Here is a 14,470-nt window from a genome sequence, read left to right on the forward strand (position 1 = left end):
TCCTTTGTTTCTTGGGAGAGCTTACCTACTGGTTGCCTTGGTGCCTTACCTCCCACTTTAATTACTGTTTCTGAGATCAGCCTAGTTACAGTTTCATTACCTCTGTTATCTTCATCTTTCCGTTCTAAAGCTGCATATTTGTTAGCAAGCACCAGCCTGAATTGGGCTGCTTTTACCCTTACTGCGTCTAGGTTGGCCTGTTTCTTCTTGTCCAATTTTACTCTTTCTCTCTTCAAATCGAGACAAATCCTAGACCTCACTAACCTATGGTCACTGCACTTGACCTTACCTAACATTTCTACATCCTGCACTATGCTGGGATCAGCAGAGAGTATGAAATCTGTTTCACTCCTTGTTTCTCCATTAGGGCATTTCCCAGTCCACTTGCTGTTGCTACGCTTCCTGAAGAAGGTATTCATTATTCGGAGCCTATTCCTTTCTGTGAATTCTATCAACATCTCTCCTCAAGTGTTCCTAGCATAGTTGCCATAGTTGCCAGCTGCTTGCTCACCAGCCTGCTTTTCTCACACTTTTGCATTGAAGTCACCCATGACTACAGTATACCGAGCATGCACCTTTCTTATCACAAATTCAACATCTTCATAAAACTGTTCTATTTCTTCATCATCATGACTGGAGGTTGGGGCGTAGGCTTGTACAGTAGAAGCTCGTTAATTCACAACTCGTTAATTCGAAATTTTGGATAATTCTAAGTAGCCACCGCGTTCCATCCAACAATGTATTGAAAGCAACATGTAACGCATCTCGCTAATTCACACTTAAATTCGCACCACCACCGATAATTCGAACTCCGCGCCATCGTGGATGGGGAGAGTGCTAGCACGCGGGAGCACGTTGGCCACGCTGGTCTCGCCGCGCAGGCCACGCAGCTTTGCAGCAGCGTGCACTCTAAAATGAGCCTACGTACGCCACTTCGCCGACAGTCGCAGACAGCCGTTCAAAGCGGTGCACGGGTTGGGGATCAATCTGCGCATGCTCCGAATAGAGCAGCTGATGGCGCACGCATCCAAGTATAGAGGGGATGGCATTTCGGCTGGCGCAGCGCAACAGGCATAGCGTGACTGGCCACAAGCGACGTCTAGGCGCGTTTATAGTCCGACGTTTTCGGCATGCAGGCGAGCGTCGCTTGTGGCCAGTCATGCTACGCCACTGCACCAGCGGAAATGCCATCCCGTCTATACTTCAACGTGCACGCTGTCGACTGCTCTCTTCGGAGCATGCGTAGAACGATCCTCAACCACACGCCGTTTTGAACGGCTGTCTGCGCCCATCGACAATGTGCCATGGGCAACTTTTTTCTTCGCACAATGCAGTGTGGGTCGGCGCAGTCGGCGTGAAGAATGCACGGATGGAGCAAAAGCCATCTCGACGTTGGGCACGTCGGACCGCGTTGGCCACATCCGGTTACATTGGCTGCGCCAGTCTATTAAACTATAGACATTCTTGCGAACGTGACGTGGCGTGTGCACGCGCGCTCACGCTACGTCAAGACTATATACGCGCCTTAACCGAGCGATTTTTTCTCCCACTTTCATTAGTTCGAATTTCATATAATTCGAATTTTCATAGCATCGCCGCGAAAATTCAAATTAATGAGCTTTTACTGTACTACCTTTATTCTATACCTCCTACTCAGCTTTATTACGACGACTGCTACCCTCTCATTACTGCTGTAGAATTCATCAATGTTGCCCACTATGTCCTTATGGATTAGAAATCCTACCCCATATTGAACTTAGACATCGTAACAAGCGCTGATAGACGGGAACACAAAGAAGAGACAAGTAGACTGGACGGGCGCTAGACATCAACTGAAGGTTTAATGACACTAACAGCAACATATATACCACCGCAGAAACATACAAAAAAACAAAAATCATCAGGCAGAATTACCAACGAAAGGAAATCATGTTTCATTTTAAATACGTTTTTTCTTTTGCCTGCAAGGCCAGTGAAGGTGTGCTGACACATTTATTAGCTTCGGTACTCCCGGTCGCCTTTTCGGCACCTGGTAAGCTGGCACGTATTTGCAATGTTGTGAATGGCACTTCCAAGGCCGGCTGCACAACAAAGCACACGACTCGTTTCGTGGAGTGCAGAGTGGGCGTTGTGTACCGCATCCCACTTTCATGTGATAGATGCTATGTCGGCCAGACCGGCCGCTGCGTCAACGACAGATTGAGAGAGCACCGCGCAGCTGTTAACTCATTGGCGGGGGGCGGACATTTGGCAGATCACTGTCGGCGGTGCACCACCGCCTCATGCAAGCCTGACTTTGAGGGCACACGTGTCCTGCGCAGCTTTTCGACACAGCAAGCAAGGGAGATCTTTGAAGCCTTATGTATCAGTAAGGCTTCAAAGATCTCCCATGCTTGCTGTGTCGAAAAGCTGCGCAGGACAGTATCAGTAAAGCTTCAAAGATCTCCCTTGCTTGCTGTGTCGAAAAGCTACGCAGGACACGTGTGCCCTCAAAGTCAGGCTTGCATGAGGCGGCAGTGCACCGCCGACAGTGATCTGCCAAATGTCCGCCCCCCACCAATGAGTTAACAGCTGCGCGGTGCTCTCTCAATCTGTCTTGCAATCTCAATCTCAATACGTATTGTCAATCTCAATCTTGCAGGCAAAAGAAAAAACGTATTTAAAACGAAACATGATTTCTATTCGCTAACAATTCTGCCTGATGATTCTTGTTTTTTTTTATGTTTCTGCGGTGGTATATATGTTGCTGTTAGTGTCATTAAACCTTCAGTTGATGTCTAGCACCCGTCCAGTCTACTTGTCTCTTCTTTGTGTTCCCGTCCATCAGCGCTTGTTATGATGTCTAAGTTCAGTTACAACCAACTAGCCCAAATTTCTGCTTTAAATAACTACCCCATATTCTCTGTTATCTGGAAGACCTCTGTAGCAGAGGACATGGCCATTAGTCAGCACTGTATAAGCATCACCAGGTCTTCTAACCCCCCCCCCCCCCTCACTATGGCCAATAATATCCCAGGCATGCTTTCGATACAGTCGCATGTAATTCTAGCTAGCTTAAAAATCATTATGGTCTCCAACAGTGAGCGCATGGAACAAATCTTTCCATAGGCACCACCTAGCCAATAATATGGTAGTCCCAAATGGCCCAGCACTGCTGCTGATGAGGCAAAAATGTGGCAAGCCCTAGGTGAATGGGCAAATGTAAAACCTTGTTAATTCGGATTTCATGGGATCGAAAAAATGGCCGGATTAACCGAATGTCGAATTATCGTGGGTATCAAGAAAACAATAAACAAATGCTTACTACATCAACACGCTTTTGTTTACTGAATGAATATGCAAATCCGTGCACAAAAGCAGTGCGGAAGCTGCAATTCTCGTCATCCCACGACTCATTAGCGCTCGCAGCGACGAAGGCCTCGTGACTTCGTTCACAGCACGCTCACGGCACACATCTTAATCTAGGACACGCTTTTCACTACCACGTGCACATCCCGATTATTTTTCCACCAGTGTTGCCAGGTCGTTACCCATCGCGATGTAGACTGTGCTCTTCATCCTTCACAGCTTTGCACTGAGTAAAAACGAAACTACTGTGCTACAACCGCTGCAGATGAAACCGGGGCCACTGTCAGCGCGATGATAGATGGTAATCTTGCAGTTCTGAAGGCACGCGGCCAATGCACGCACTGAGTCAAAACGAAACTACCGTTTGCTGCAATTGCGGACAAAACCGCGGTCGCTATCGACGTGATCATGGACGGCAACTATGCAGTTATGAAGGCACACGGCCGACGCACGTACCGAGTCAAAACGAAACTACTGTTTCTGGCAACCCCTGCAGACGAAACCGCGGCCGCTGTCGACACAATCAGTAGTCGAAGTCATGAAGGCACGCGGCCAACACGATGGTAAACACAAGAATAAAGGCTTTAAAGGCACAAATAGGCATGAAGCATTCTGGCGTTGCTGTCATTCACATACGATTTCCACTGATGACTATAGCGATGCAAACTCCACCGCTTTGTTTCGGTGGACCCTAACGCCGTCTTTGCTCTTTTGCATTGCACATTCGCGGCGCTTCGCGCTTATCAAGCTTCGAGAGTTGTCCTATTTAACCGATGTGCGGCCAAATACGTCCAAATTAATCAGTTTCATTGCATTAGATATTGCATACGCCTGCCGGGACCAAAAGACATGTCCGAATTAACGAGGCTCGAATTAACAAGGCTTTACTGAAGTAGACACAATATTCGTAAAATTGCTATTGTGTGGTAGGCCTCACAACATGGCACAGTGCAAACTGGGCTATGTGATGGCTATTGCAAGGCCGCTGTGTTCCATGAATGGAGCTTCATAACATTTGCTGGCAAATAAAGCATAAGCCACTACCCAGGAGATCAGAGCTGACACCTGTACAATCAAAAGGCAAGTAGACAGTTGCAAACACACATCAATGTAGTGAACATCCACTGGATTTACTTGACTCACGGAGGAAGGAAAACAACTAGGAGAGATCATGAAGTCAGGCAGCCTCGGCAAGGCACCTCTCTGCAACGAAACCCCTTCTTTCCTTCGGGGCCCACCTGCACATTGGCTCTTCGGAAATGGCCCCTAAATGGGTGCCAGACCTTTCAAGGCTTGTCTGGTTTGTGGGAGCTCTTAAGTGACACCTTCATCACAATCGGTCCTCACCACCTTGTATATTCTCTGCACGCTTGAAAGCTTGTGATGCTCCCTCGCAGTGTTTTTTTTTCCTTCTTCTATGACTCAATTGTATTTCTCATTTACTCAAGTTTTGATTTCCTGCCCTAAATCGGTCAATAGTTGTAGTACCAGCAGCTCACCTCTGTAGAGATGACGGAGACCTCCAGTGGCGAGGAGTAATACGGCTGCAGCCAGGTGATGTGGTCGGCAGCTGCAGCTGGGGAAGCACCGTGCTGCCCAAAGCCTTCTCAGCTGCACCATAGAAGTGGAGAGCCATTAGTGGAATACACATCCCGGACAAACAGTGCTTGCAACTACTTCTTTCCGTTCTCCTTGTTCTCCCCTCCACTGACGAACCAACTGAAACACTCCCTTTCCATGCAGCACTGTCAGTAGAGTCAAACAAAAATTAACGCTTACCATGCGTTCTCACTTACCTTTTTTCTTTCCAAAAACTCGTACATCTGCAACAGTAAGGAACGCTTGAACATATGCACAGGAAAGTTACAAGAATAAAACAATACATATCTGTAACATGCTTCTTTTTTTTTTCTGCATCTGTACACTTCCAGCCACAAACACGCTCAAATGCAGCAGCAGTTGCTGCTGCATTTGAGCGCAGTCGAGTTGGATGCTGTATTAGCACAAGTTAGATTAACATTATTTTACATACAACATACTTAGCTACGCCCACTCCCACTTGCAGCAGAAGGCCCCGAGTCAACCACTGGATGATACCACAATGATACCACTGAATCCATATTGATTGCATACAAACCAAAGCACAGACAAAAAAAAAATGAGGCTGGACTACAGTCATCAGTGATTCAGTCAGCCATTAAACTACAGTTTGACTGCTGAAGCAGTAAAAAAACATCCAACAGGTATGCTTCAAGATATGCAATTTCTTTGACTGCATTTACATAAATCACAATGATAAAGATTTGTTAGCTCAACCCTAATTCAGAAAGCCAAGTAATTCAACTTTGATGTCCATTTCCAGCAAGCATGTACATTGTGCACCCCTATGATGTAAAATCCTTGTGAATTTAGAGCCATTTTTCTCAGCTAAGCCCCGAAAACACAGCGAGTGTGTAGCACCACAAAAGCTACGGTGGCCATGACAGTGAACTCGACGTAAAAAAATGCAATGCTAGTATCCAACTAAAATAAAGTGACAGACTCTTCCCAAATGTGACAACAATGGGCTTGTTGGTCAGTCACATTGAAGTGGAATAAAGTGTGGCACAAGATGGGGACAAGGACACAAGACTGAAGGAACGACACACCCCCACACAAGCACTTTGTGTTATTCTTTCAATCTTGCTTCTCCTAGTTTCCATGTTCTGGCTATATTACTTCATTCTAGGCTTCAGCCAGCCACAGCCCCTATTGCAATTACAATAGTCCTGCAGTGATCATGACAGCTGCTTTGCCCTCCTGTAAGCTAGCTTGGTGTGTATCCAAGGGTGTAGCTACAAGGCACCTTTGTGGATGAGTCGCACTTTCTGCAGTGAAAAGGAGAACTTTCTGCAGCAATGCAACCAATGCTGTGGAGTTGCAAGTGCCTAGGGACAACGCTGCTCAATGATGCTCAGCATTGTCCCTAGGCACTTCAATTCGACAAAGTTTTCACCACTAACATGCATTTGAAGCATTTCCCCCATCACCACCAAGCTTTCTTGCACCAATCTCTGTCAGAAATGACAATGTACTGATTCACACAACTTTCTGTCGCTGAGCTTCACACATCACAGACACCCTAACTGCTAATAATTGCTGTTGCATGCATGGTTTCTGGCCCGTGTAAAAAACTATTCGACAGCTTTTGAGAACAAACAAGATGTAACAGCAATGACTAAAGATTGCCGGGCAAGCGGAGGCTTAAATGTGAGCAACTGAAGTAGTGATGCCACCTGGTGGCGTCACCACTCCAGCCACTTAAGTTTACAGGGCCCCCGCTCACCCCGCAAAGTGCCCAAACCGCCCGTGTTTGCCGGAATATGGTGCAAATTTCTGGTAGAAAATAATCGTGTTCCTGCTGAACATTTACACCAGCAGCGAAGTAGAATACACTTGCTAACTGAAATGATAGCTCCGTGTTGGTCTGGTTGAGCTCTGCACCACCAGGTGACGTCATCACTTCAGCCACTCACATTTACACTCTCGCACACCCAGCAATCCGCCCAAACTGCCCATGTTTGCTGGAGTACCAGACTTGCTAAAACTCTCTATCGCCTTTTCAGTGTCATGCAGTGCTTGCCGTGCTTGCAACGACAGACTCTCCTCCTCCAAGCATGTGCATTGAGATGCATCACATCACATCTGCGTTTTCACTGTCAAGCATAGCACTTCAATGCTAGACTATAATGCTAAGCATTTCAATGCAAGGCTATAAAATTACACTCTGGAGCTTTACGTGCCAAAACCACAATCCGATTATGAAGCACATCATATTTTGACAGACTCCGGATTAATTTTGACCATCTGGAACACGCACATAATTCAATGTACACGTCAGCCCACTGTTACCGTGAACACGCGAGCCCGTGGCTCATGCTCAGCATAGCACTAGTTGCAGGAAGCTGTGCAAAGCAAGCGCTTGTGCAAAATGACAAAAAAGGCAGCGCACGTCAAGCGTTGTCAGCTACGGAACCACCTCTTCACTTTCGCCAGCACACAGCCACCTGGCCATCATGTGCAACTTACAGGGGAAACATTTCATTTTACACACTGCCACCCATGAGACATAGAAAGCACATAAATACACACTTCTACCACCCTCATGCAGTGGGAGCTTATTATTATTCGCCAGTGGCAGCTTTGCACAATCGATCAGATCTCCCAGTCAATCCACGAACCAACCATGATGGAGCCAGGCATCACCTAGCCATGTCAATTACAGCAGTGACAAGAACAAGTTGCTCGCGGTGTGACCCATTGGCATTACGTTACAACATGCTCCATCCGCAAAATGAATGCATTTTGGTCTATCGTGCAATAAAGTCCGAACGCAAAGCTGGCATCAGATAAAAGGCGCTTGATCTGGCCAAGACTGTTCTAGAAGCTCATTCCTTTCTATGTTCATAGTGTCCATATGGCTGGCTAGCAAGTGCAACTTTTCCCCTCTAAATTGCATTCATCACAACAGTGACACATGACGTGCATTATAGAAGCGAAGTAGTTGTTCGGTAACAGACGATGCGCCGGCTTTGCATTGTTCCAGGCATGCACGTGGTTATCGCAACATGGCACTGCACTGAGCATGAGCTACGCACTCGCGTGTTCCTTCTAATAGTGGATCGACCTGAACAGGAGCGTTTTTGCATTTTGCCCCCACTGAAAAGCGGCCGCTCCGCCCAGGATAGAAAAATGCAAGGCAGCAGCCCACTGTTATGTCACTTAAACCTACTATATTGTGCAATGGTTAGAGCATTTGGCTCACAAATGGAAAGTAACACGTTTTAATCCCAACAATTTGAGACTTTTTCCCCGCTTAGAGGTACTTTTTGATGATGCACTCTGATGGACCTGTTAATGCATACCCTATAATGGCCATCACCACATAAATAAGATTTTTACAACATGACATACACGTTTAAGTGCAAATTTGAAGTTATCTAAAAATTCCTTGATGCCAAGCAGTAGCCAAGCTCACAAATGCTGCCCATGCCAGTTTTCCTTCTTTTCTGCCTTCCTGGATACAAGTAAAGTCGCACCCGGATATATTGAACTCTAAGATTGTGAAATAGTTCAATATATCAATAATTCTAAATACAAAATATGCCTATCTGAAGCTTATCTGGAGTCTCCGCACGTCTTGGACAGTTTGTGAGAAGCGGGAATTTACTGATTTGCTTCTCGAAGGCCATGTCTAATGCACAAAAGTTGACTTTATTTTTGCTCATGAATGTTGCAAGTCACTTGCACTGCAAAATGGTCTTTCATACAGTACTGATTGCAACGCTAATCCTAAAAGCATGTGTCGCCCGGACCCAAGACCGTGGTGCGCCTATCGTGCGTCGAAGTGCTTGTTGCAATTTTTATTCAAGAAAAGGTAGAAATGAACACATAACACAAGCAAATTAGCCTGTATCGATACGTGCCGTCCCGCCATACGCGCACTTGTACTGCGAATCGCACGTGAACCTGCCTGGCTCCATGTCCATTACAGTATGAACAATAGGCCATTTAAATGGCTGATTGTCATACGGGGGCTACCAGGTGGACTGTTATGGCAGGTTTCATTTCAACATCCCATACCAAGTGCCACTCATGAAAAGGTAGAGTGTCATCCATGCTTTCTTGGGCAACGTGTATTGGACCAGGAAGGCTTTCAATTTCTTGAAGCAGAGTGGCGATCTGCTCTTGCCGACAACAAATGGCCGCAGTTTTGCATGAGCCATCCATATGCACAGTGAGCAAAAAAGAGCACCCTGCGGCTCGTCTTTCCTTCATGGCATGCACTGCCCTTCAGATTCAATCTCTCGTTTGGCAGCACCTACCAAAACAATGTCATTTGAAATTCATTTCCGACAACACAAGAAGTGATCATGTCTGCATTAGGAGACGCGCACACTTGCAGGAGCGTGGCGCAGCGTTCTATATATTGAATGCGGCAGTGAACGGGAGTTCGATGTACACGCAGTACATCGTTATACTTTTGTATGGAATCTAAGGCGGTTTTACAACTGTTCAGTATAAACAATAATTCTATATAACCGAGTTTAATATATCCGGGATCGGCTGCAGTGGTGCAACACCAGCAGCTTTGCAAGTGCGCCAGACAGGGACGAGTGCATAAATGAAAGCACAGAAGACACGGGCACAGAAAAGGACAAGCACATGTATGGCACCTGCGTGCCTACTTACTAGACGATGGCAGAGGGCTCCGTGGCACAATCGGCGGGGGCGCCCGATCCACAGCATCATCATCCCGCTTTGCTGGAGGCCGGGCCTTCGGCGGCTCGAGTGGTGGCAAGAGAGCTTTTGGTGCAGCGCTGATAGCCTTGGTGCCTTCTTCTGTAGCTAGGTCAATGAACACAGGCTGACCCTCCTAAAAGTGACAAACAAACGTTAACCTGTATGCTGCAAATAACAGACCCATCTATATGGTACATTCAAAAGAGGTCTGTTTAATGGGAACATGTGAACGTAAAGCCCTGCAAATTTCTTCCTCTAGCAAGTGTACGATCGTCTGGCTTTGCAGCCCGCGACTTGTGGTTGGTGGTACTATCATCATCTTACACAGCTGCGCATTGTATCAACATAGCTTCAGCCAGCACTTGCAGCTATACAGCACCCGTGAGCACCACAAATCAGGATGTTTCCTTTAACAGCGAACCACACTGTACAAGGTCTGTTAGAAAAGTATCAGACCTTATGTTTTTTGCGAACTCCTGATGGATATGAAACAAGCGCGCTTGCATCAGCCGACCTTGAACCTTTGTGTGCATATGCAAATTTTTTCCCGCCTGCTGATAGCGTCAGTCGCTGGGACGCAGTGTTTGAGTGAGGTAGTGCGCAGTGCTCTCGTCGGTTTTTTATTGCAAGGAAAATGACGAAGCGACTGGAGCAGCGCTACTGCATCAAATTTTGCCAGAAACTGGGCGACAGCCAAGTCGAAACCATTCGGAAGATTCAGGCGGCTTTCGGTGACGATCAGCACACAGATTAAGGAGTGGTACAACCAATTTAAAGACAGCCGCACATCGGTGGAGAGCTAGCCATGCTCCGGTCGGCCATCAACATGCCGAAGAGACCAGGTCATTGTCGAAGTGAACGCTGTGGTGATGCGGGACCGTCGTGCGACTATCCAAGAAATTGCGGAAGAGGTGGGCATCAGCACTTTTTCTGTACATTCCATTATGACCGAAGATTTGGCCATGAAGAGAGTTGCAGCGAAATTTGTGCCGAAGCTGCTCACGGTGGAGCAAAAGCAACTTTGTGTTGAAGTCTCACAGGACATGCTGGATTCCACAAACAGTGACCCCGACTTCATGAACACCATAATCACTGGTGACGAGTCTTCGGTGTACGGGTACGACCCAGAAACCAAATCCCAGTCACAGTGGAAGCATTCCATGTCACCAAGACCAAAGAAGCCCCACCAAATGCGCAGCAACCTCAAAGTGATGCTGACTGCTTTCTATGACTCCTGCGGTGTGGTACACCACGAATACGCACCACAGGGTCAAACAATAACCAAAGAGTACTACAGGGATGTCCTCCGTCGCCACGTGATGCTGTGCGACGCAAGAGACCTGAGTTGCGGTCAACAGGAAATTGGCGCATCCATCACAACAATGCTCCTGCACATTCCTCACACTTGATTCAGACTTTTTTGGCAAAAAACAGACTCCTGTAGTTCAACAGGTTCCTTACTCTCCTGACATGGCCCCCTGCGGCTTCTGGCTGTTTCCCAAAATCAAGAGGCCATCAAAAAAGAGCACGATTTCAGACAAGAGAGGACATTATGGCTGCAACGACAGCTGAGCTAAACTCCATTCCGAAAGAGGCCTTCTCGGAATGCTTCCAACAATGGCAGCACCGTTCAAAGAAGTGTGTGGACTCCCAAGGAGACTACTTTGAGGGTGATTAGGTTTCAAACGCTCCAGTTATGCTAGTTTTTTTTGTTCAGCCAAAGGTCGGATACTTTTCTAACAGACCTCGTACATCCGAGAGCACTCCTGCAGCATGCTTTACTTTGGCTTGTTAAACATGAGTGCTCTGAACACATCTTCATAGTTTATTTGGAGTCACACTACTGCTAAGGGCACCTCCACACCAACAATACAACAAAGATAACGAGAGAGTTCCAGTCCTGTGGCTGCTGCGACCTCCGTTATTGGCAGTGTCATGTGAACAATCATAGTCTGCCTTTTCACTTCTAGCCTGCAGTTACTGCTCTGGCAAGCAGCCAAACTTTTGGCTTGAGGAGGCTTTCTATCTACTAGTGGGCTCCACATTGCTGCGATTAGAGTCTGAGCACAATAAGACCCTGTCAAATTAATCGTTACGGTGTGGCATGGGGCTAAGGCCTACCCTTTTTCCTTGCACAATTGCACCCTCTTGCAGCACCTTTTCCATGCAACATGGAAACCTAATGAAAAATACTACTAATTAAAGCTAGATTACACTTCTGCAGTAGCAAACATCACCGTTACTGATAGCAGAGGTGTGATATGCCACAAAATACAGTGGAATCTTGTTGATACGATTCTGCAAAATACGTTTTTCGGGATAATATGGTTTTTGTTCTTTTCTCTGCCAATGTCTTATAATAGCAATGTATTTCGGATAATACGATTTTTGGATGATGTGTTTTATTTTCTGGTTCCCATGAACGTTGTATCAAAGAGATTCCACTGAATGCTAAACTGAAACAAGTGGTGACCCCAACCTCAGATTTCTTTTTCAGTACAGATCCCTGTGAAGTCACAGAGCGAGATTAACCCCATCCATGCCACTCTATTATAGAACAATGTAAACAGTAATTTAAGAATTCAGTTTACAAAAATCTCAACCATTTGTTGCAACAGCGAAGCTTAAGAGTACCACACAAAAAAAAATTGCAAGATGTTGTCGACAAGATAATAAAATCGCAAGAAAATTAGAAGTGGTGTGGACGAGCTGAGCTTGTCTGCGGCCGTTTTTACCAGGAATAAGCGGACAAACCCAGCTCGTCCATGGCATAGAAGGAATTAAAAGAAAGTGGAGCTTGGCGGGACATGTAATAAATAGTCTGAGCAAAGGAACAGGCACCAACAGAAGGAAACTCAATCAAGTATGGCACTGATAAGGCAGGGGAAGATTTCAGGTGAGTTTTCCATTCCTGCAGCAAAGGGAAAGTGTGGATCTCTAGGAAAGGTATTAAACCTGCAGTATGCCTAATCAAGGTAATGATAAATATTCTTTTTGACTTTCCCTACATGACAGTCGAGCCTGATTAGAGAGATTTACCGTGTCCGGAATTCGGGTAAACGCAGGCGGACTAGGCGTTGGCCTAGTCCGCCTATTTTTATTAAATATTAAATTTATTATTATTACACCGTAGGGGTGGAGGCGTAAATGGGAGCGGCCTGCGTGGTACAGCCACCTGGTGGCACAGAACTCAGTCAGACAAACACAGCTAATATTGCAGTAACCAAACGTGTTTCACTTTGCTGCTGGTTTAAATTTTCGGCAGGAACACGATTATGCTGCTGCCGAAAATTTACACCAGCAGCGAATCAGAATATACTTGGTTACTGCAATATTAGCTCTGCATTTGTCTGACTGAGCTCTGCACCACCAGGTGGCTGCACCATGCAGGCCGCTCCCATTTACGCCTCCGCCCCTCCAGTAAAATAAAATCAAAATATTAAAATTTTCAAATAAAATACCTGGACATGGCACTATTCCCCCTGTTTCAAGGGATGATCTACATAGTTAAAACTTCACGTAATAGTTCAGCGGAAACCCACTAGGTGGAGAGAAGTAATTAAAGGAGAAATGAGACATCCACCTGCCGTTAAAACAGCGTTAAAACTTCCGAGGAAAAATAATAAAAAATGACCACCATCAATTGCCATGCTTCCTTAATCCAAGCAATGGTAGCAGTTTGCTTCTGGGTTGCGCTCGCTTCCGACATGAGTTACAGTTCTAAATGAATGCTCTTGGTCCAGAGAACTTGAAAATTGAACAGCCGACAAAGGACTCACTAGACCAAATTACCAATTACCAAATACCAACAAGCTGTGACAAGCAAATGAATTTTATGTGCAATGTGGTGAAAGCAACACGCCCAAATTCACTAAGAGTAACAAGAACTGGTCACTAGGTCCAACACACTTTTGTCGGAGGAGTGCACTCTGCATTCTACACCTTTCACTACCCACAGAGGTGAATAATGATGGAGCCTCAACCAAGTAGCAAAGGCGACACAAGAGGGCCTGTCTTCATTTGAGGCCTGGATGAAAACAAACTCCCCTTATTTCACTTTTGCACCAGCCTTGTTCACTTTCAGTTCTTACAATTGTTCCCCTTTCAGACACTTGATTTGCATGGTCAACACATAGTACCATCAAGGCACAGTACCATCAATACGTATTAACACGCGACAGCTGAACACACACCCTTGTAGCAGCAGGTGACTTCCCAAACCGACAAATACTACTCCACAAGTACTACTACTGACTACGATATGAACATTGTGTATAATGTATACATTTACCATTTCATTTGGTATATTGATACATGACATGCAGATGCTTACCGCTTCTTTTGGATTCAGTGGGTACAGTTAACATATACCAGAAATCAGGATAGTGCAAAAAGTTATTCCATTTTACTCTGCTGGCAGCCCAAAAAGCTCATTTATGCTCATTCTTGCCTGGTCTTGCACTTGATGTACACTTGAATCTCTTAGTAATAATTTTTATAGTATTCACCTTTGAATGTGGCGTAAGTTCCATGCAACCGAACTGTGCAACATCAGCAGTATATGGTGCAATGTGAGCTTTTGCGCTTCTGCCCACTTGGCAATCACAAACTTACCAATAGTTATCAGCCACAGGCTGGTATGCTGTACCAGTTTGGCAGGGTTCTCCCAAGAAATTTTTTAGGGGTGGACATCTTGCAACCGGAGGGGGGGAGGGGGATTATGCAATTAAGCCTCTCTCTCTTTTATTGCAATAGCAATTATATGGACACTCCAAGCGGATTTCTGGTGTCGGCGTCACCGTGAGGTTCCGTATAAAGTATAAAGGCAATAAAATTGTTG

The 14,470-nt window shown here is 45.9% G+C and overlaps 1 protein-coding gene across 1 annotated transcript in view; it reads right to left on the reverse strand.

Moving 5' to 3' along the window:
- LOC119444751 (uncharacterized) overlaps positions 1-14,470 on the reverse strand; it is a 91,737-nt gene that overhangs the window by 57,948 nt on the left and 19,319 nt on the right. Inside the window, 3 exon segments of the mRNA XM_049662686.1 lie at positions 4,848-4,959; positions 5,145-5,171; positions 9,580-9,763. Coding sequence (XP_049518643.1) covers positions 4,848-4,959; positions 5,145-5,171; positions 9,580-9,763 — 323 coding nt within the window.

This window comes from Dermacentor silvarum, chromosome 1 (genome assembly GCF_013339745.2).
Source record: "Dermacentor silvarum isolate Dsil-2018 chromosome 1, BIME_Dsil_1.4, whole genome shotgun sequence".
NCBI lineage: Eukaryota > Metazoa > Arthropoda > Arachnida > Ixodida > Ixodidae > Dermacentor > Dermacentor silvarum.